Below are 22,430 nucleotides of genomic sequence, written 5' to 3'. Positions count from 1 at the left end.
ATGCCTACATCTGTGAGCACACAGGTAGCATGGACAAGTAAGGGGCGACCCTCCGAGCCACGCTCAGGGTGGAGGGGATTCAGAGCATGCACAGGTGCAGAGGTGTAAGCATGCGGCCGCCAGGGCCCTGATCCTGCGGTGCAGCCCCTCCTGACACCTGCAACCCCACACTGGCCACATGCACATGGACAAGTGAGTAGCTGCCCACACCTTGCAGTGCTGCACCAGTCAGGGCTGGAGGCGGGCAGGAAGAAGATGGGGCGAGGGGGTGGTGCACTCAAAGCAAGCAGAAAACAGACACTTCCAACACCCACCAGCTGACAGTGGACAGAGGAGTGGACGCACAGTCAAGGTGCCCACGGTGCCAAGGGCGGGCACTTCTTCACTGGCCCATTTCCAGTCTGCCCTAAACCAGGCCTATGCATGAGAAGGGGAGCCGTGGACCTCTGGATTTCTGGTGTGTCTAGTGTGTCAGGACCACCGGGAGCCGGGGACACACACAGGATGGAACTGCCCCCGGCAGGCGCGAGGCGGTAGTTAAGGGGAGCCACCCTCAGGTGCCTAATAGAGGTGCTAGATTGATGCCTGGAGAAAGGCTTCCTGAGTGGTCAGGACCCTGGGGCAGATACCCTTTCTGGGTTCCAGAGCCCCAGGCTGGCCCCCTCCTGCTTGGAGCAGGGCTCCTTTGGCTTCTGGAGAAGGGGTGTTGGATCAGAGGGTGCCTAGTACTGCCCCACGCAGGCCATGGGCCAACCTGTCAATCAGAATTCGGTCTGGGGGCCGGGGGTGGCCTCTCCCTGGCTCATCTAGAACCTCTAACAAGCAGCGTTTGGAGCGGGAGAGCCGTGCAGCAATGGTTGTCCGTGCCACGCGTCCACGGTACCTAGAGTGTCCAGGACAGCATCCACACAGGCCCTCTCTGCACGGTCTGCCTTTACTGGAAATGAGGAGAGCACAGTTAGTCCCCGGGCAGGGAGCCTGGGCAGGACGAGTGGGCACAAAGTGCAGGTAAACTGAGGCACCACGACCGCCCCTGGGGTAGCTCTGGGCTCGGGATCCACTAGCCACAGAGCTTGCATCTGAGCAAGGACCGTAAGGAGGCTGCACATAAAGTCTTCTGCCGGCCTGGAAAAGAAAACAGTCCCCTATTTTTGGAGAAAAAAATTCCCTGTTTTTCCCTCCAAAAATACCTTTTCCTTCCAGAGTCAGAGCTTGGGCCACGTCTTTTAAAAAGATGTATTATTTTTTGCTGTATTCATGCAAACAGAAAAATAATACATGGGCTGAGACTTTGCAAAAAGCTTGTTCTAGATGGACAGGATTCTGGAAAGCACATGTTTTGGGGAAGAAACATGCAGTTTGGTTTCACAAACCAATCAATGAGATTTCACTGAGCCTGGCCAGCTGCCCAATCAGAGGTGGGCCTCGCTTTACCCAGGAGGCAGTGGCTGCCTCTACCTGGAGGGAAGCTCAGGAGAAGGGGGTCGGGGGCCAAAGTCGGTTCATCTTGGGTCCCTGTAAAATCGGACTCCATGAGCAGAGGTGGACCTGCCCCAGGGAGGGGGGTCTGCAGGAACTGCTACTCCAATGGTCAGCACCCCAGGACCCCCGACAGCCTGGGACTTATCTCTGCACCAGAACACGCACATTTTTAGCAAAAATGAAAGCAACAAACAAGAACTACAAGAAATCCTTGGTTTTCCTGGGGCCTCTCCCTCTCCCTCCACCTTCAAAGCTGTTGCCCTGAGACAGCAGTTCTCAAACTGTGCACCTGAGTAATGCAGACACGCCTGGTGGTCTCAGCTCCAGGGAGGAAGGCTCAGCTTTCACACGTTCATTTAAACATTCGTGGCACCTGCTGGTGTCTAGACACCTCTCTCCACCCCTGTACAAAGAACACACCTAGCTACCTCTGGTGCAACAGCAAACCCAGGGTCCTTGGAACCATCACTGGCCCTTCCCCTGCTCGCTCTCTGCTCCCCCAGGAGGACCCTGCGAACCTGGCGGGTTTCTTCTCTGTGGGGCCTGCCTACCATCTGGATGCAGGAGGGAGCTGTGATACAGCTGTCCCAGCAAGTGCTCTCACACAGAGCAAACCTCCCTGTGACTTCCAGACCTGGACCCGCACCTGGCAGCTCTGGCTGCTCACAGAAGCCTCTCAGATTCGAGGCAAATGCTCTCTCCCAGGGCACCACCTATGTCAGCCACAGGTCCATCAGAGCCTGCCACAGCTAAAGACAGGGACCCCTCAGCCAGCTCCTCCTGGGGTCCCAGGCCTGCGTGTGCAGCCCCCACCTTCAGGCTTTCCCCTAGGGAGAGGATGGTGGGGGTGGGCTCTGTTTCCAGCTCCTGTGAAGGGTCCTGCTGTGACCAGTTCCCAGACCAACTTTTCTGCTGCAAACCTCCCAGCTCAGCGACCTGCCCCTGAAGTACCTCCCAGGGGCCCCTAGGCCCCACGCCAGGACGGGGACAGTTCCTGCTGGTGTCTGATGGGGCAAATGCCCCACACCTGGCTCCTGAACACCCAAGACAGGAATAGCTTGTTAACTTTTTTCCTGTGGCTCCTGTGTAGGGAAGCGCAGCCTCAGACCCTGACGGAGCCGAGGAAGGTGGGCTACTGACTTCCCTCTTTGAACACATGGCTTCAAGGATTCTTGACTCCAACCTGTCCCCTCTGGGCTCCAGGCTGCCACTGGGGTTTTCCTGACTGTCTGTCAGTCAACCCGAGTGTCACCTGAGAGCTGCCGCTTCAAGCCCAGGGAGCCCAGGCCCACAAAGGTAGAAGACCCATCACAGACACTCACCAAGACCAGACTGGACAGACACGCCTATGACAAGGAGGGGACCCACATGGACAAGGGGCAAAGCGGCTGGGGGTAGGGGTCTCCTCCAGGGACAGGGCAGGGACAGTGGGGGGGGGGAGTCAGATATGGGAAGGGTCAGCAGGTGGGTCAGGGATATACCCAGAGCAGCACAGCCCGAGACCCCTGGCTGCCCCAGCCCCCAGCTCCAACCCCAATAGGAATGGCTTTGGTCTGATGCCACCACAGCCATGGCACATGCCCACCATGAGCCAAGCCCCAGAGGGGGTCTCACTGGAGCTGAGCAAAGTCCCAGCATCCACCCCATCCATCTACCCTTTACGGAACAGGGTCACCTCCCAGGCAGGCCAGGGACACCCACCACCTCATGGGTACAAGTGGCAGAACAATTTCTCACACACTTACTGTGGTGCTAAAAAGGGTGTGTGACTGCCCCAGGGGAGAAGCAGAAACTCACTCTCCGTTACCTGGCTGACAGGTGCGCCTCCCAGGAGAGGCAGGCCCTGGGGGAAGCCGCTGGGTCATGGGCAGGCAGGGACACAGGACACACGGGGAGGAGACGGAGGACTGGTGTGCGGGAAGCAGGGAGCATACCACAGAGCCTGGGAGGCCCCCGTGTGTCCTCACCTTGAGTCCTGCTTTCAGGGTCAGCACCTCATCCCCAAAGACAGAGCGCACGTGAAAGGGCCCAAGAAGGGCAGTGACATGATTAAAGGCACTTGGGGGGGGATTTCCAGATTGGGGGAAGGGAGGGCAGGAGAGGAGAGAGAGAGAGAGAGAGGCTGAGACCAGAGTTGCCAGGAGGGGAGTAAAGCCGGGGCCATGAGCACAGGAAGCCGCCTCAGGCCACAGGTGGCCTCCAACCAACAGATGGACAGACCAGTGAGCAGGGAGATGAGGCACCAAGGCTGCCCTTCCACAGGCGCCCAGCGAGGCAGAGCCCGGCCTCTGACTCCTCTGGGCTAAATCAACTCCCATCCATGGTTCATTTTCTCAGCCTCTTTGAGGGGTCCCTTCACTGTGGATCTTTTGGCCAGTTCAAGGCAAAATAATTGCCCATAATTTCCATTCCGGACACCAGCCATCATTCCTTTCTTGGGGGTCCGGGGAACAGGGTGGGCTCAGTTCAACTCCATCTCCCCCACCCAAGCAGCCGGCGGAGCTGCCTGTGGTCCAGGAGGGCGGTGTCTCTGGCCCGTGGTCTGGGAGACTGGCCTCCCTCTGTAATGTAGACAGGGCTGTGGGGGCCCTGGAGCTCAGAGAACTCAGCACAGGGACACCCACGCAGGCTGCAGTTCATCAGACATGAAGTTGTAATGGGACCTGGACTTTCTTTTTAACACCAGGAAGATGGCGGGCCACCACCCCCTTTCTGCCTGCAGCAGAAGTCACCCACAGAGTCCCTCCTCAGGGTCACTAACCTGCCTGCCACAATCAGAGCAGGGGGGACCTCCTGGGACCTCTGAAGATCAGGAGACCCTGTGCTAAAAAGGAACCTTCCCACTCTCCACAGAAACCTTCAACAAACCAGGATCTCCCCCTTTCAGGCAGTGAGGACCCCTCCTCAGAGTGGCCCTCCTGCACCACCTGACCATGACCCCCAGGTACTGACCCTGCTGGCCTCCCTCACAGAAATCCCGGCCTCGGGGGCCTGAGACCTGCACTCAGGGGACACAGAACACTGATATAAGGGACACATCACCATGGGCAATCACCATCGGGCAGGGGTCCAGCCACAGCCCCACACGGAACTCCCATGGGGCCCCGCAGCAGCCCTCACCTCCCGGCCAACACACATGCAGACACGGGAGGTGGGCAGGCACTGACCTGGGAGATGGCTCCGGCTGCGGCTCCTTCCTTCAAACAGAAGCAATAAGACTGTCAGGGCTGACCGTCAGACACACCCCACCCAGGGCCCAGTGGGCCTCCCCTGCCTGGCATCCATCACATCCCCATCTTGCCCTGCCCACACCCACAGCCCATCACCCCTATACCCCCAAGGAGGCAGGTCCTGGAGGAAGAGGGAGTCCGGCATTACAGAGGGCTCACGCTCTCTCCTGGAGACCCATCTCCACGTCTGCTTCTGCCAGAGGGCTGGTGGGACCCACCGGTCACGGAATCTCTCCCACAGAAGTTGTCCTGCCAGCACGGGACCCTCTCCCCAAAGCGCACTCCCCCCAGTGGGTCTCCCTCCCAAGTTACTGTCCTTTCTAATCTGGACAGTGACACCCCCACATCTGCGAGGCTGGTTTCTCTCTGCTCAGCAGTTCCTCCTTGGATCCACCTCTCCCTCCCACCCTTTTGCATCAGTGGCCTGAGAAACCAGGTGACACCTCCCATGCCCTGCTGGAAACCTCGGCTGAACATCCCAGCTCGTCTGTCCATCTGAGCAGGTTCTGCTGTCCACCCAGCCCTGCAACACGACTCAGTCCATTTCCTGCCACGTACAGCAGGGACATGTTCCCTGTTTCCAGCCACGACCTCACCTGGGGCCCTTTCACATCCGTAGCTCCTGCAGCATGCTGGGAATAATAGCCTTTCATGTCCCATCCCCAGCAGTCTTTCCTTCCCCACAACCAGGGCCTCTTGCTCTTGCTTGTCACAGCTCTCCCAAAACTGCCCGCCCGTCACCCAGTCCCCAGGCCACTTCTGCATTCATCACAGCAACACTCTGCTCCCACCTGGGCCTGTGCAGGTTCCCTGTCTCTGCCGTGATAGAGGGCCACGAACTGGGGCCTCATCCACAGAAGGCTGCCCTGTCCCCTCCTAGAGGCCGGGGATCCAGGCTCAGGAGTCGGGGCTCCCCTCCGAGGCTGCAAGGGTCGGTCCTTCCTGCCACCCCTACTCCTGGTGGACCCAGGCGTCCCTGGGTTTGTGGCCACTTTGTCCCACCTCCACTCACATGGCTATCTCCACTGTTTCTTGTAAGGACATTTGTCATGGGGTTTGGGGCCACACTGGTCCAGAGCAACCTCACGCTGAAATCCCTCATTTAATCACATCCACCAGGGCTTTTCCCAAATAACGTCGCATTCACAGGTTCAGGGCACCTGGTGTCTTTGGGGGGTGGGGCCAGCACTGACCCCACTGTAGCTCCTCTGCCCCATTCAGAGTTCTTGACACGGGGACCTTGGGGGCCACACTCCTCTCCACTGCACACCCCACCTCTGTGCCAAGCACTCAGATATCACCAGGTCCGGGGCTAGCCTGTGCCGAGGTGTCCTTCCCTTGCCAGGGTTCCCATGGGCTGCGTACCCTTGGGAGGACAGACACACCCAGTTGCCCCACCCCACCCAAGTTGCAGCCCTGGAGCCCCTCTGCTGACCTGAACGTGAGTCCGGATTTACTCTTGAGGTTCCGAAGCAGCTCCAGCTGGTTGAGCGGCGGGATCAGTCTGCGGAGGGGGAGAGGCCAGTGAGCTCCCCCATACACACATCCCCCAGAGCCTGCGGACACCTCACCCTGGTTCTCGCCAGCATCCACTTCACACACAGGAGCTCAGGGGACATGGGGTATGGCTGTCACCAGCAGAAAAAGGAGAAGTCCATAGCAAGGAGCCCAGGGGCACCATCTGCATTCTCTGGCCACAGCTGTCCCGGGGCCTCCGCCCTGGAAGTGGCTGATGACCAGCATGCACAGCTGAGGGACCGGAGACTCTGGCCCCTGACCACATGGAGCCAGTCAAGCAGGGCACTGGAGCACAGACAGGGGGCTTGCACCCTCTGTCCCCTTCCCAATCCCTGGGCCCCAAGGGCAGCACAGCTATTAACAGAGCACCCAACAAGCTTAGGCTCCCAGACTCCTCTCTGCACAACCAGCAAGGTCATGGAGCTTGCTGAGCTGTAGAGAAGCTGCTTGGATGGGGAGAAGCCCTGGACCTGGGACAGCTGGCTTGGCCCTGCTCCAAGACCTTCCCCAGACCCAGTCACACCTCCTGGGACAGCCTCACACCCAGCTCTGCCTGCTGGCCACCGGGCAGGTCCAGGCAGAACTGCCGTAAAGGCCAAGAGTAGAAGCAAAGCCCTCCTTTCCCACCAGGGCATAAGATCTATGGACCAAGGAGGTTCCTGGGGAAGCCCCAGGCTCCCCCACCTCCACCCCCAGGACCAGGCAGAAGCCTCATCTGGGGCTTGTGTCTCCACCCAATGTCAGGGGAAACTTCCACACCCCACTCTCAGCTCCTCGCCACCTCCTGCCCTCACATTCTCACCTCATTTTAAGGACCCAGCGCCCACCCACCGTGACACCCCACTTAGCCTTCAGCCTGCTGAATACCAATCCCTCCCTAAAACCATTCTCCAAGACCCCTTCCCAGCCCTAGACCTCAGCCTTCTCCTCAGCCTCCATTCTTCTTGTCTCTGGGGACCCCTGACCTGCCCAGGGACTGTGTCAGAGCCTCTACTTGGCGACCTCACTTGGGGTCCAGCCACATAGGCCTCACCCCAGCCCCTCCACGCCAGCCCCTCCTGGGCCTGCTCCACCCCTCCCAGGGTTCAGCCCTGTACCTTCCAGAGTCCTTCTGACTCTCTGTCCCCAGGACAGGCTGGAGCCCACCTCACCTGGCCATCTGCCACCCTCAATGTGATAAGCTCTTGTCATTCTCATGCTCACACACTCAGTGGCTCCCCAAAATAGAAAGGGTGTGGACCCCACTCCCCACTGCACACATGCCCCTGAGGTTGGTCGCTGTATCTCTGGCTTTGCTCTGGTCCCTCCACACTCTTCTGTCCTTCACACCCCTCCCTCCCCCAGGGCCTAGCAGTCACTGCTCCTCTGCAGGCCCTGCACAGCCGGCCAGGGCAGTGGTGCTCCCTGCACACGCTGGGGAAGGGGTGGTCCTGGGAGCTCCCCCCCACCCCCACCCCCAGGGCTTTTCCCTATCCTCATGGATCGAGACTAAGCAGAGGGCCTGGGCCATCTGGTCACTCATGCTGTGGGAGCAGAGCCCCCCGGACTGGACATGGGAGCAGAACTGGCCTCCCCACTCCCCTCCACCACCCACCCACCAACGGGCCTGGAGCAGAGACCCTGGGACTGCCCACACACACGCAGGTCCAAGATTAGGGACCACATGCCCAGGGCACATAGCAGCAGAGGACAGAACACAGGCGGGCAGGGCTGTGGGCAGGAATATGCAGGCGCCACGCGCAGGGCCACGCCCACGCCCACGCCCACGGTCCGTCACCTCCGAGGGCCGTTGCTCGTGGAGGACAAGGGTGCAGTGTGCTGACAAGAGTGGGGAGCACGGCAGGGGGCATCGCCCAGGAGAGAGCGGTGGCTTCTCTGAGGGTTAGCCTGCTCGAGGACAACTCTAGCCTCCCGGGCCCAGTGGGGGGGCAGCGGCGTCTCTGCAGACCCTGGGGGATCTGGGCCGGCTGGAGGTGAACAGGAAAGTCTCCTGGGTCTAGGAGCCTGTCAGGGCCTGAAACAGGGCCGCCCCCACTGCTGGCAGCCTGGAGCCCAGGAGTCCCAGGTCCGCAGGCAGAGGACACTGCTCCCACCAACACCTTCTCCTTGCATGAGGCCTCAGGGTCAGCAATGGTGATGCCCGTGGGGTCTCAGGGCCTGCCCACCGTGGAGCCTGGCCCTGCCCTGCTCAGCATGGCACCCTCCTCCCCTCTGGGGCTCTTAGGGTTAACTTTCTAACGAGGTTCCACACAAAATGCCACAGAAGAATGTGACCCCTGGAGGTGGCAGGGGAGAGCTTCTGCCTGGGACCCCAGCTCTGTCCACGCGGGGAGAGTGACCCCTGCCTCTGCAGGCCTGCACCTGGACACCCAGCACACTCCCATCCACTCCTCAGGGAAGCAAGGAGTACTGCGTGGGGTGGAATTTCCTGAAGCAGCTCAGCACCCCCAATCTTGGCAAATGACCCCATTTCCTCCTTTCAGGCAGGAGGGAGAGTCCTGTGCAGACACAGTGATGGGGTCCACAGGGAGGACTGCACGCCATCTTTCCCCGGGCCTGTCTCCCTCTCGCGGCAGCAGGAAGAGGGGGTGCCGAGTCCACAGGAAGGCACCACGCAGGCTCAGAGAAGAACTGCCCAGGTAAAGGCCCTGTGGGCAGAGTGGAGCTGCCTGCCAGGAGCGGACCCACTGGGGGTCCCCGAGCTGGAACGTGGGACCCCAGCTCCAGCAAGGCTGTGCTGTGCATACATGGGGCCCATGGGGTGGGGGTGGAGGCACCAGGGAGAGACCCCAGCCACTGAGACAAGGCAGGAAGCAGGACAAGGAACAGAAGACCTGGACAGACGGATCCAGCAGAAGAAAGCGGCTGAGGGGGGTGCAGGGGACAGTTGAGAGAGGGAACAGGGAGGCGTGGAAAGTGCACTCCAGGCGGGGACACAGGGTGGCGAGGACAGCGCCTGGCCACCGGCCAGGTCCAAGGGCTGGGGCAGGGGTGCAGGGTGCTTGGCGGGCAGCCGCTGGCTCTGCGCACCCGGGTGGCCCGCAACAGCTCCACAGAGGACACCACACCACACACTTTCTGTCCCATGCATTTCCTACCTGGAGGCCCCGTAGGTTTGAGCTTGCGAGCTTTCAAGTGTTTTCACACACACACAAGGGAAAAGAACGAAAATTTAAAAAGAACAGGGTAAGAAAAGAAAATGAGAAATAGTCGAGGAGAGTGGGGGAAACAACAGAACAGAGAAAATTAGCACGCAGTCCACCCGCCTCGGCTGGGAGGCGGGCACGGTGCTGACTACTGGAGGGCGGAGCATCCCGGCCAGCGGAGGGGCTGGCAGCCTGCCCGGTGGAAAATCCTCCGAGGCAGGTGCCCGTGGGGGCGGCCTCTGGCCTGCCAGGCCATCCCCTGACTTCAGCACCCTCAGGAGGATCCTGCCCAGCCCCCTCGGGTGAGGGGTCCATGGGTGGAAACCCCGGGGGTGGGCACGGGGTCTCCTTGGGCTGGGAAGCCCGAGGGCTTAGCTTCACCCCACAGGGTGGAGGGCTGGGCAGTGCCCACCCACCCAAGGGCATGAGGCCCAAGCAGACACCGGCAGCCCCCAGCCCGTCACCTCAGACCTCCATTTAAGCAAGAGCCCAGCAGACAAATCCTAGGGGCGGCCACTCTTCTCCAGGCTGCCAACTGCTCTTGCCCAGAAAGCCCTTTGCCTGCTGACCACACAGCCTCAAGGGCCTGTTGGCAGTGCCTTGGCCAACCACGCCCAAACAGGGCTTCCCGCCCCTTCTCACCCAACCCAGGGTGCCTGGAACCCCAGGGTATCTGGGCCTCCTGGCCTTAAAGCCTCGCTGGGGTCTGGGGTCACACTCCTTTCTCCATGCAGAGACCCCGGTCCTCTAAAGTGTGGAGCCGCCCCAATGGTCACTGTGCCTGGGGCGTGTGCCCGAGCTCTTGGGGGAGCCGTCCCTGGAGGGCCCACGACACCATGCACCTGGTGAGGAGGCTAAGGGGCCTGGGGGATGGAGGTGGAAATAAAAGCCACGAGCTATGAAACAAGGCAAAATCAACAGCGAAATAAACCACACACAGAACTCCATTTTGAAAAGTACATACATTTTAAAGAAAACAAAAAACAAAAATCATTCAAAATAATGGACAACAAAAAATGAGGTTTCAGGACAGACAGGAAATGAAACCGCCGAGGCACGGGGCTGGGCCGTGGCCGTGGCCGTGGCTGCGGTGGTACCTGTACATGGGCACGGTGACCGTGCGCTCGTAGTACTGCCACGTCGAGTGCAGGTCCGTGCGCGACAGGTTGGTGGCGTAGAACCTCCAGGCGGACTGGCGGGGGACACAGGCGGGTCAACCTCAAGGGCAGGGCTGGGGACACAGCGACCACTCGGGGCCCTCCCACCTCTCGAGGGCATCCAGGAACCTGTCCCCGCCCCCACAGGCCTCAGTTTACCCTCTGTAATTGGACAGCATGGCTGCCTGCCACCGCTGATGGCGTCGTGGCGGGGACAACAGAGCACACGGCAGCCTGCTCCTCCCCTCATCCTCCTCGCCTGACACCCAGCAGTTACAACCCGGCATCACGGTCAACTCCTGCCTCCCCAGTCCTGAAGGGACACACGCGGCCCATGCAACCTCAGGAGCTGGGAGAAGGGACACAGGCCTCCGCCTCCCAGCGTGGCAGCCCACAGACAGTGGGAGAGCCAAACCACACAACGTGGCGTCCTGGCCTGCTGGTTAGATGTCCTCTACCTGACCTGGGCCTGTCCCCAACTTTTGTACGTGTAGTGAAGTAACGCAGAATTCCCCGTGTTAACCATCTTAAAGTGTACAGTCCAGAGGCATATAGTGCATTCGTGTTGCCGTGTAATCCTCACCACTGTTTGGTTTCACACCCTCACACCTGAGAGTGAAGCACCCCCACCCCCACCCCCACCAGGCCTGGCAGCCCCCGGCCCACACAGTGCCCCAGGGGTTCCTGCCAATGGAATCCTATAACGTGGCCTCTGGTGCTGGCTTCCCTCACAGAGCATGTTTGCAAGACCCAAATATGTGCCACATTCTTTCTAAGGCTAAATGACATTCAGTCTGATGGGTGACACCACACTGTTTACCCTTCATCGGCGATGGGCAGAAGCTGTTCCCACCTTCTGGCTGTTGTGAATGAGGGCTGCTGCAAACATTGGTGTGAACGGTTCTGGTTAAACACCTGTTTTCACTTCTTTTGGGTGTATATTTAAAAGTGGGATTGCTGGGTCATATATGAAAATGTTTATTTTTTTTTCAGGAAGCCCCAAGCTTTTCTGGAGTGGTTACACCATTTCACGTTCTTGCCAGCAGTGCTCGAGGGCCCCAATACTCCACATCCTCTCACACACTCTTCTATTTTTCTATTTTAGTCACCCCATGGATGTGAAGTAGTGTCTCACTGTGGTTTTGACTTGCGTTTCCCTGAGGAGTAATGATGCTGAGCATGTGCCTTTGTGCTTGTCGGCCACTTGTACATCTTTGGACAGATATCTTTTGAAGTCCTTTGCTCACTTCCTAATTAGGTTGAGCTGTAAGAGTCCTTTATAGCTTCTGCACACTAGGTGCTTATCAGAGATCTGATTTGCAAACACCTTCGCCCGTTCCATGGGTGTCTCTTCATCCTATAGTGTCGTTTAATGCACCTAAGTTTTTAATTTCAATAGTTTTATTTATCTATATCTTTTGTTGCTTGTGCTTTTGGTGTCATTTCTAAGAAACCAAAGTCATGAAGATTTATACCTGTGATCTCTTCTAAGAGTTTTATAGCTTTAGCTCTTATATTTATTTTCTTCATGGTTACCCGGGATTGCGATTAACATCATAAACTTCTAACAATCTAGTCTGAATCAATACCAAGTTAGCATCAATAGGATACAAAACTCTGCTGCTGTGCAGTCCCCCTTATGTTGTTACTGTTACAACTACACTTTTATACATCGTGTGCCCAGAAATGTAGATTTGTGATTACTGCTTTATGCATTTGTCTTAAATCATATAAGGAAAAAAATAAGCTATAAACTAAAAATATACTACTTGCTTCTATCTTTACTTCTGTGGTTACCTTTACCAGTACTCATATGGCCTGGGTTACTGTCCAGTGTCCTTTCATTCCAGTCTGAAGGACGCCCTTTAGTGTTTCTTGTAGGCAAGTCTACCAGTGATGAACTCCCTCAGCTTTTGTTTACATGGGAATGTTCTTCACTTCTCCTTCATTTTTGAAGGATAGTTTTGCCAGAAATATAATTCTTGTTTGACAGTATTTTTCTTTCAGGACTTTAAATATATCATACCACTGCCTGTGGCTTCCATAGTTTCTGACAAGAAATCAGCTGTTAGTCTTACTGAGGGTCCTCACCCGTGAAGAGCCCCTTCTCTTGCTGCCTCTACAATGCTGTATCTGTCTTTGGGTCTTAGTAGTTTGATCATAAAGTCTCTTGTGGTCTGTTTTTACTCCTTGGAGTTCATTGAACTTCTTGGATGTATAGATTCATGTCTCTCATCAAAGTTGGGAAGTTTTCCACCTTATTTCTTCAAATATGCTTTTTTGCCCCTTTCTTGCCCTCTCTTCTTCTGCCTCATAATTTCTGGTTGAAAATTGGATGCTTTGAATGTTGTAAGAGCAACTTGGTGGCACCTGTGACAGTCTGGCCAGGGCCCAGGGCCCACACTCGGCAACAGCCATCTGGAAGTCAGATTCTGCTCCCTCCCCATGGTTTGTTGTTGCTGCTTGTTGTTGATTGCATTTGTCTGTTTACTGACTTTTCTAAACTATTTCATACACGCTGTATTCTTTGTCGTGTGTGGTCACTCAAGTCTCTGCTCCATAAGCTCAGTGGTCAACTAGTGATTTGACAGAGGTTTCCTTAAACCCAAGGAACCCAAAAGGAAACACTCAGTCTTTACAGGTTGGCTGTGTTGGGCACTCCTTCAAATTTACTGAGGCTACTTACAACTCTGCCTACACTTCCTGCTTGCACAAAGCCCAAAGTTCCACCTGAGGGGAAGGCCTAGGGTCTTCTCCAGTCACCTCTGATCCTGTATCCAGCCCTGGACATGTGTGTGGCCTTCTAGTTCCCCAGTACATGGGGGTCTTCCCAGAGTCCTAATTTTTCCATGTGTCTCATTCCCAAACCTGTTCATCCCAAGTTTTTCAGTTTGTCCATTGCTGGTCCCATCTGCTGTCCCTGGCCCTAGTGGCTGCAACTAGCACAACCACCTTCGCATTCAACAGACACCACCTAGAAGGCTGCTCCAGCCCTGTAAGTTTCCAAGTGAGTAAAACAAAGGCAAACTCTCGAGGTAACTCAGAAAGCACTGTTGGACATGGAGTGGCTGCTGCATTTCTCACGGTGGGGCTGGCTGGGTGACTTAGGGCAGCACAGATGTAGCTCAAGCACCTACTGGCTACCTGAGGGGGGGGGTCTTTGAGCCCCAACCCCACATATGCAGGACAGGTGAGATAGTGTCCCTGTCTACCAGGGCACTGTGAAGAGCAACTTGGTGGCACCTGTGACAGTCTGGCCAGGGCCCGGGGCCCACACTGGGCAACAGCCAGCACCAGCATCATCACCTTGTGCTGTGCTTGCTGCTATAAGGCCTGGGGCCTCTAAACTGATTCTCAGCACATGAACTTGACTTCCCACGCCCAGCACGTTCCTGCAAAGGGACAACACTGAGCAGGGCTTTGCTCCTGGACATGCTGGAGTCAGGTCAGGGGGTTCCACTGGTCCTGAGTGGGGACCACCTGGACTCACCTGGATAAGGCCTGCAGCAGGGTTCCGCCTCTTCTCAAAGTGTTTCTGCCGATGCTGCTCCTGAACTTTCAGGGCAAAGCCAGACCCCAAAATGCCCTGCAAGTCATCGGGGTCAGATGGTGCCCCTGGGACCATAGCGCCCCACCCTCACCCCTCACTTACCTCTTGGGCTCCACCTCCTACCTCCTTAGTCCCTAATCACCTGGACACCAGGTTGGGGGAAACACTTGGATTTGGGGTAAAGGACACATCAGTTTGTAGAAGCGTGGCAGTGCCCACACTGAACACATCTGGGCCCAAAGGTTAATCGTCCTTCCCTGGTCTGTTCACATTGTAGCAAGTGCAAGCCAGGATCTCAGTGAAGGGGCCACCTAGGATAGCAGCCTCTCCAAGACTGCCACTTGCCAGCTGGTCCTCTGCCCAGCCCAGCGGTGGGTGGACAGTTGACAGAGCCCTCACCCCTTCTGCAGAAGTTGGGGTCTTTGGTCCCCTGGAGACCTGACAAGGGAGCTGTGTCAATGTGCAGCATTGATCCTAGCCTACTGGCCAGTCTCACCAGACTGGGAGGAGCTGTGGGGTCAGAAGATGTGGGGTCAGAAGCCACAGCCTGGGGATGCTCGGAGCACTCTGATGCTGTGTTAAGAAAGCTACCAGCTTCAGGCCAGGGGAGCCCCACTCAGGTTCCCAGGAAGGGTGCCTCCTTGCACCTGAGCTGCCATCTCCAGCACCCTGAGGGCTGTGGACCGTACTGGGAGCCCCGCTCCTATCCCACATTCCCTTAGGGGATGGGTGCCCAGGGCAGCCAGTGGTCACCTGGGGAGCCCTGAGACCCCACCTTCATCAAAGGCAGGAAGGGGAGCAGGACTCACAGCAGGAAGAGCAAAGAAGGAGACACCAATGAGGGTGAATGTTGCTGCCAGGAGCCTCCCGTTCCAGGTCTGGGGGTACTTGTCCCCGTAGCCAATGGTTGTCAGGGTGATCTGCAGGACAGCGAGTAAGGTCACATGCCAGACCTAGCAGTGGCCACGTAGGGGGTCAGGGGGCACAGGGGAGGTGTGGATGAGGGTCCCCAAGGAAGGCATGCCTGGCAAGCATGTCCTCAGTAAAGGGCAACAAGCCCAGCAGCTGGGACTCACCAGGCCCCACCAGAGCGCATCTGCGTAGGTGTCGAAGTGATCATTCTCCCCCTTCTCTGCCAAGTACACCAGAAACGAGGCCAGGATGAGGCAGAGGAAGCCGATGTACCAGGCAGTAACCAGCTCCTGAAAGAAATGGCCGTGTCAGAACACCTGGCCAGTGTCCAGCCCAGCCCGCCCTCAAGAGCACTGGGGCCGGCTGCCCGGAAGCTGTGTCTGCAGGGCTTTAGGAGCAGACAGTCCCCAGCAGCCCAGGCAACAGCTGCCCAGCCACATGGTCCCAAGCTTGGGGCAGGCAATAGAGGTGGCTTGTTTTCCTGGGTGTCCCCACACCTGAGCACTTCACACCCGGGAGGATGCTGGCTAAGGAAGCCCAATATGCATGTCCGTCCAAGTTTGGGAGTGTCCCCAAGCACCCAACAGGCCATCAGGCCACAGAACGTTGGAACCTGATACCCTAGCTCAACTTCCCTGAGCCTGGGGGAGACACCCTGATTACCTGCAATCCTTGGGGGATCCAGCACCACAGCACCTTGGGGGACCAAGACACTTGGTCCTGCTGAGCAAGTCCCCACCTCAGGGCTCAGACAGGAGGGAGAGTGGTTAGCGGGGGATGGGGGCCAGTGAGCCCACCCACCACCAGGGTGGCACAGCCAGGTAGGGCAGGGTCTGGGCCTCCTGGGAGCTCCCTAGAGTGTGGGGAAGTGCTCAGGCTGGGACGCGACTACAGCCACCTCCTGGGTCCCACTGCCAGCGACCACCACCAGCTGCAGCCTAAATGGGTAGTGACTGGGGTATTGATCCCAGCACACCTACCCAACCTTGGAGCCAGTGGCTGTGGGCAGGGCCAAATGGACTGGGGGCTGCTCAAGAAAGCTGGCCAGACCTTCTGGGCTCCATCCAGCTAGCCCTTGCACCCTTCACCTATGGCTGGCTCACCTTGCTGTGGGCATAAACCACAGAACCCAGGAGCTTCCAGGTGCCGCCACGCCGGTCCATGCGGATCATCCTGAGGATCTGCAGGAAGCGCAGGCTCCGGAGCGCAGAAGTGGCGAAGACGTTGCCTTGGGAGCCGGCGGCCAGCACTGCGATGGAGGCGATGAGCACCATGATGTCTGCAGAGACGGGGAGCTCAAGGCAGTTGTGCGTGGGGGACAGTGCCTCCCACCTGGGTTCCAGGAGGATGGACAGATGGGCGGAGGCATGTGCAGAGCGTGCGGTGGGGGGACCGTGACTACTGTCTGCCCAGCCCTGCCCTGGGCACCCCTGCCCTGCACTCCCGCCTTTCAGGCCACATTAACCATGAGCCCTGATGCCAAGAGGGTGGAGCATCCTGCAATCTTGCTTGGCTTTCCCGCTCCTTCCAGGGCCCGTGTCCATCCTGCACCCTCACTGGGCCTCACCGATCACACAGAAGGGCTTCCGGGCAAACTTGAGCCGCCCCCTCCAGCCACGGTACCGGCAGCAGCAGCCCGCGGCCCAGATCCGCACAAAGTATTCCACACCAAACACCACGATGGTCACGATTTCCTGCCGGGGAAGCTGCAGCTGAGCCACCTCAGGGACTAGGGCGGCAGCTGGGTGGCACGGGCAAGCTAGAGCCATTAGGGTCCTCCCCAAAGCCTAGGGCAGCCCCCGGAGAGACCAGGGAGGGAGGGCTCCCCAGAGGTGCATTCTAGACAGGGGAGGCCCCCCTGTCACCAACAGCAACATAGGAAGTACAGTGGTTGCCATGGCGCCCACCCCTGCCCCTCATGGGATTGTAGTGTCACCACTCTTGCCCCACCTGCACCCATGCCTGCCAGGGCACACACCGTGTCTCCATGGTTGGGGGGACACGGGTCCTCAGGTCAGTGAGAACGGAAGGTGGGGATGGGGCTGACCAGGCTGGGTCAGGCTGGGGTATAGCCGGGTATAGGAGGAGGGGCAGGTGGGACCCCTTGCCAGAGGCCAGCTCCCCTCCACCTCGGGGGCCTCACCAGGATGTAGAGGGCACCCTCCGAGCTTTTCTCGTACTCCTTGATGGTGGAGAACACGGACAGCACAAGGCAGGAGAAGACCAGCAGGAACCTAGGACCAGGGAGGCACCGTCAGGCAGCGGCAGAGGCCAGGGGGCCAGGGCCGGACGCAGAGCAGAGGTGACTGCTGAAGAAGCCCCCATTCCCCTCACCCATCTGGTCAGCCCTGACACCTCCTGCTTGGGGGAAGTCCCCAAAACTCAGAGTAAAAGGGAGCAGGCCCGGCAAGACCCCCACCTGCCCCACGGCGTAGGCGGCATTCCCCTCCTTACCCACGTGCCCTCCCCAGGCTCTGTGACAGAAACTTCCTGTCTTCCTGTTAACACTGACCTTCACAAAAGGCCACCCCAGGGCCGTTGGCTATGTCAGTGTGGGAGGTCCCATCATGCATGACCAGGTGTCCATATGGGGGTCCCCTCTTGTGTGACCTGGCGTCCATGGGGTTCCCCTTATATGTGACCCAGTGCCCAAGGGGAGGGTCCCCTCCTGTGTGACCTGGTGTCCGTGGGGGTCCCCTCCTATGTGACCCAGTGCCTAAGGGGAGGGTCCCCTCCTGTGTGAACTGGTGTCCGTGGGGGTCCCCTCCTATGTGACCCAGTGCCTAAGGGGAGGGTCCCCTCCTGTGTGAACTGGTGTCCGTGGGGGTCCCCTCCTATGTGACCCAGTGCCCAAGGGGAGGGTCCCCTCCTGTGTGAACTGGTGTCCGTGGGAAGATCCCATCCATGGACCTGTGTCTACTGGCCACCCTATAGGTTCCTGACTAACAGGCACTGGGAACCACTGTGCAGGCAGTGTGGACACCGAGGCTCTGTCCAAAGCGCCAGCCAGAACAGATAGGGTGGGTAGGGGTGGGGTCTCAGGGAGCAGAGCCCCTGATGTTGAGGACCTAGTCCAGGGCTCCTGAGGGGCACAAAGCCCATAGCTTGGGGAAGCTGGATGGGAGCCCCACACCATGACCCTCCCGTGTGTCCTCACCACCCGGACACCCCACCACCCCAGCCCCAGCTCCATAGGCCCCAGGAGCGGAGAACATCAGCCTCCTGGTGGCCAGGGGAGAGGGGGCTGAGATCCTTTGGGGCCAGTGCTCCATTGTCCAACCTGAGCCTGGACCCAGTGACACGTGCTCTGGCCCAGCCCCACCCTGTCCTGTTGCTGGACATCCCGCCTGCACCCAGCCCGGGCTGCGCTGAGTGTGCTCAGTACCAGGGAGCCTCTGGTGGCCCTGCCCCGTGAGCCCCACCACCTGGCGACTACGCCAGGGACACAGACCCCCCTACGGGGCTAAGGGCCCCTCCCAGGAGGAGTATGGGCATGGCAGAGGCGCCAACAGAGGGTAATGGGCACAGACAGTGCCTGCTGACACGGTGCCCACAGAAAAACAGTCACATTTCAAAACCACAATTAATTTCCTTTGCTCATTAGCCAATTCATTCAATTAACTGAGCCCTGGAAGAAAGGCCAGATATCTCGTGGGCCTTACATTTGTAATTGTCTATCTGCCTGGTGGTGTTTTCTCCCGATCCAGCTGTGGGGAAGGAGTGCCCATGCCCAGAGTGGATCCGCCAGGGGCAGAGGATGGCAGACTCCAGGTTGGGACCTGGAGGTTGGGCATGGGAGACATGGAAGGCACTGCCCACCACAGAAGGGGCACCTCTTGTGAAGCAGGGAGCCAGGGAGTCATGTAACCCAGTGGGCTTCCCTGGGGAGGTATCCATGAGGATGATCTGGAGTTGGCGGGGCCAAGAGTGCAGAAGGGAAGGAGCTCCTGGCAGAGGGAAGAACAAGACGGAAGGCCACAATGGGGAGAGTGGCACATCCAGGACCAAGCAGAGGGCGGGCCTGCAGGCTGCAGAACGGGCAGGGAGATGCCTGGCACTGCCATCCCCATGCGGGGATTCAAACAGCCGAGTACAGGGCTGGGCCCTCACTGACCACTCCTCATGCCGCACAGAAACATTCCTCAGAAGTCCCGAGGTGACCAGGCCCTCTCAGCCCTGCTTCCTGAGGGCAGCTCTGACGGGCATTCCAGAACATTCTGGGATGGCCTAGCCATGCTGTACAGCCTGTCCCAGCAGGCAGTACCCGGGAAGTAGGGAGAAGACAAGCCCTCCCCTCCCCAGTGACCCTACCCCAGAAGGTGCCAGCAACAGCTCCAGGCTTGTTTTTGAAGTTTCAGAACAGACAGTCACAGACGGTACCCAGTTGGGGAGGCATCACAGACTCAGGAAGGAGGCTCCCAATGCCCACACCCGAGGAGGAGGGTCAGACAGGGAGGCCACATGCGTCTCCTGTCACATCCCCAGAGCAAAGACAGATTCCACTCGCCATGCCTGCATGCCCAGGACTGGGGGGCCCGACTCGGGAGAGGCACCCCTCCAGACTGCAAGGCCTCCCCTCTCTGCTCCTCCAAGCAGCTGAACATCGGACAAAAGACTTTTATTTCCAAGCCTCTTTCTGTCCGTAAGCACCTTGGTGTCCAGCTACTGCCGCCCCCAGCACACAGTGGCATCCCAGGCCCCCTAGTGGGGACCTTAGAGATGGGGAAACTGAGGCTTTGAGAGGGTGATGGGGGCTTTGCCTCTGGCCTCATGGTCTCTGAGCACAATGCCCTCAGTGCCCAGAGACACTTCATGAAAGTCCAGCCCTGGGGAGACCGATCTCAGACACGAGGCTCCACTCTCCTGCAAGGGGTGGGGTGTAACCACGCTTAGCCCCGCAGTCCATCCAGGGGTCACCCTGGGCAGAGCCCGAGTTTCCCTGAGACGCTCAGGGATGTGAACATAGCAGTGCTCCTGCCTGTTCTCCCACAGACCTTTCCCATCTCCTGCGCCCGAGCATCCTGGTCTCTGGGAGCAGGCAGCTGCTGGCCAGGAGCTCCTCTGCCTGTTCCTGCAGTTCCTGCCCCTCGGGAGAGGTGAGGGGGCAGCGCTGGCATGCTGTGGCCCTGCTGGGGCGGCCCTGTGTGCCCAGAGCACTGACCCCCTCAAGTCCCAGAGGACAAGTGCAGCCCATGAGGATCTAGGTCCGCTCCCTCCCGAGAGACAGACAGGACAGGTGAGCAGCCTTGTCTGCCCGCAACTAAACGCCAGCACCGCCCTGCCTCTCCAATATCTGGATCAAGGCCCTGGGACCCCCGGGGGTAGTGTACCAGCCTTCCAGCCAGGTAACTATCCAGGCTGCAGGGAAAGAAAAGATGGAAGATGGGAGGCTAATTATGATAATGAATTCAAAGTGGAGACTATCCTGGCAGCAGTTGCCAAGGAAACAAGCATCTCAAGCAGCTGGTCCGGATTCCAGGGGCCAAAATGTGGGGCAGGCAGGGCAGCCAGTGTGGGAAGCGACCTCAGACAGTGCTCACCTGAGCGGTGGGAGAATGGCCTCCCCGACTGCGAGCAGCTGACGCAGGCACTGTGCTGGCCAGAGCGCCCAGTCACTAGAGGCCACAAGGGAGGTCGGCCCCAGCACTCCAGGACCCACAGCAGCAGGAGACACCTCAGCCAGATGTCAGGGGTCTTCCAGGAACAGCCTGGGCTCCAAGCAGAGGCACGACCCCTCATTTGAAACAGGAGGATGCAGGGCAGAATCCTGAGGGGCTTCTGGGAGCCCCCACTCAGGAGATGGCTGGGGTTATTAATCTCATTTTACATATTTAATGAAACAAACATTTAACAAGTGAATGGCAGAGGTGGCAGGGGGGGCAGAAAGGCAAGGCAAGTCATAGCCTCCCCTTCCCCTTCCCCTGCCCCTGCAGGCTGCTCTCAGGCAGAGCTGGAGAGGTGAGTAGGGAGGGGTCCCCACATCGAGTCCCCATAGACTAGAATTGGTAGCAACACCAGTCACAGGACAGCCCTGAAAGCTGGAAGGCCCTCTTGTCATTTCACAGATGAGAAAACGGACACGCTGAAGCAGCTCCGGGATCCTGCAGGATGGGCCCAGCCCCCTCCTCCAGGAGGGGGTTCTGCAGAAACTCCCCAGAATGATGTCCATTCCTACCAGTGCCCGGGGACTGGGGGCCAGGTGAGGGGCAGCCAGTGTGAGGCCCAGGCAGGTCCCCCTGCAGCCTAGTGGCCGGGCTTTCCGGGGAAACCCCTCCTGCCTCATTGGCAAGGACTGCAGCTAGCACTGCAGCCTGGAATCTAATTTTGCCCCCTAATAAACTGCTTTGCCTCGAGGACCCACTGCCACTTCCAATCTGTGGAGTGATGGGAAGCCCAACTGCTGAAGGCTGCTCCAGGCACAAATCAGACGTGAAAAGCCACTTCGCGATCCTGCCAGGGCTGGAGAGCAGGAGGCCGCATTCGGGAGATTGTCCTGCACGCAGACAAGGCTCACCAAGGTGCAGCCTCCCAGCCCACCTTTGTCCAACTGGGCACCGGACTGAGCCTACTAATCTGAAGATGGAAGGTTCTGGCAGCTACACCTGAGCCTAAAGGCACGGGGAGGGGATTCAGGCAAGCCCTCAGGACCCTGCCTCGTACAAAGTGAGCGCTCAATAAACTGACTCGAGAGGCCACGGCTCAGGAGGTCCCAGACCTTCGGAGGGTCCAGCTCCTGGCTTAGCATTCTAGGCCTTGGACGGCCTGTGCCCCAACCCCACCCGCTGGCCCCTCTCCCAGCTGGCTGGACAGCCACTCCACCAAGCCTTTTCACACCAACCCCTCATCCAGCCCTCCTCTCCCAAAACCAAGGCAGGAAGGTGACCTCAGGGGACACCTCATTGCCCTCCACTGGCCATGGCCCCCGGATGGGCAGCGTCCCTCCCCAAGCTTCAGCCATGGACTCTTTCCACGACAGGAGGTTGTGAAGGTCGGGTCTTACCCTCCCCCAGAGAGAGCGGGCATCCCAGGGAAGTCCTAGGTGCTGGAGGGCTGTCCCCCTCAGCCAGGCCTGGCAGGAAACCCGGTCTCAACACCCACCCAGCTAAGGCGGCTTCCCCAGGTGCCTCCCAGTCGATCCCCAGGGACAGTGGCTGCACATGGGGTGATTAGCTCCCTATTAATCACCTATGCGCACACAGAACAAAGGCTGGACAAAGGCTTACCAGAGCGCCTGCCCCCATCCCACAGCAGAGCCCACCACCACCTGCCCACACACATCTGGTCAGCAGCGACCCTGTCTCCACCGCGGGTCCCTCACCTTCTCACCCCCTGCTTCTCACAGACAACGGCCCCCAATCAGGTGTCCTTCTGCACGTCCATCTCCCTCCCAAGACCTCAACTCAAGCATCTCAGCTCTTTTTTATTGTTAATCCTC

General features: G+C 58.7%; 1 protein-coding gene across 11 annotated transcripts in view; it reads right to left on the bottom strand.

The window, feature by feature from the left end:
- KCNQ2 (potassium voltage-gated channel subfamily Q member 2) overlaps positions 1-22,430 on the bottom strand; it is a 45,611-nt gene that overhangs the window by 14,447 nt on the left and 8,734 nt on the right. For 4 of the 11 annotated variants that reach the window (XM_081148490.1, XM_081148486.1, XM_081148487.1 and 1 more), the window contains exons 2-12: positions 17,139-17,229; positions 16,563-16,689; positions 16,099-16,274; positions 15,160-15,285; positions 14,893-15,003; positions 14,024-14,119; positions 10,474-10,568; positions 9,329-9,358; positions 6,148-6,216; positions 4,650-4,679; positions 884-937 (exon numbers count right to left, since the gene is read on the bottom strand). In XM_081148490.1, coding sequence (XP_081004616.1) covers positions 884-937; positions 4,650-4,679; positions 6,148-6,216; positions 9,329-9,358; positions 10,474-10,568; positions 14,024-14,119; positions 14,893-15,003; positions 15,160-15,285; positions 16,099-16,274; positions 16,563-16,689; positions 17,139-17,229 — 1,005 coding nt within the window. Of the gene's footprint in view, positions 1-883; positions 938-999; positions 1,126-4,645; positions 4,680-6,147; positions 6,217-9,328; positions 9,359-10,473; positions 10,569-14,023; positions 14,120-14,892; positions 15,004-15,159; positions 15,286-16,098; positions 16,275-16,562; positions 16,690-17,138; positions 17,230-22,430 lie in introns of all 11 variants that reach the window. The other 7 variants (XM_081148489.1, XM_081148492.1, XM_081148493.1 and 4 more) reach the window with 5 other exon arrangements.

Source organism: Miniopterus schreibersii (genome assembly GCF_964146895.1).
Source record: "Miniopterus schreibersii genome assembly, chromosome: 10".
Lineage (NCBI taxonomy): Eukaryota > Metazoa > Chordata > Mammalia > Chiroptera > Miniopteridae > Miniopterus > Miniopterus schreibersii.
Note: the sequence above shows the minus strand (reverse complement) of the source record. Positions and strands in the feature narration are given on the sequence as shown.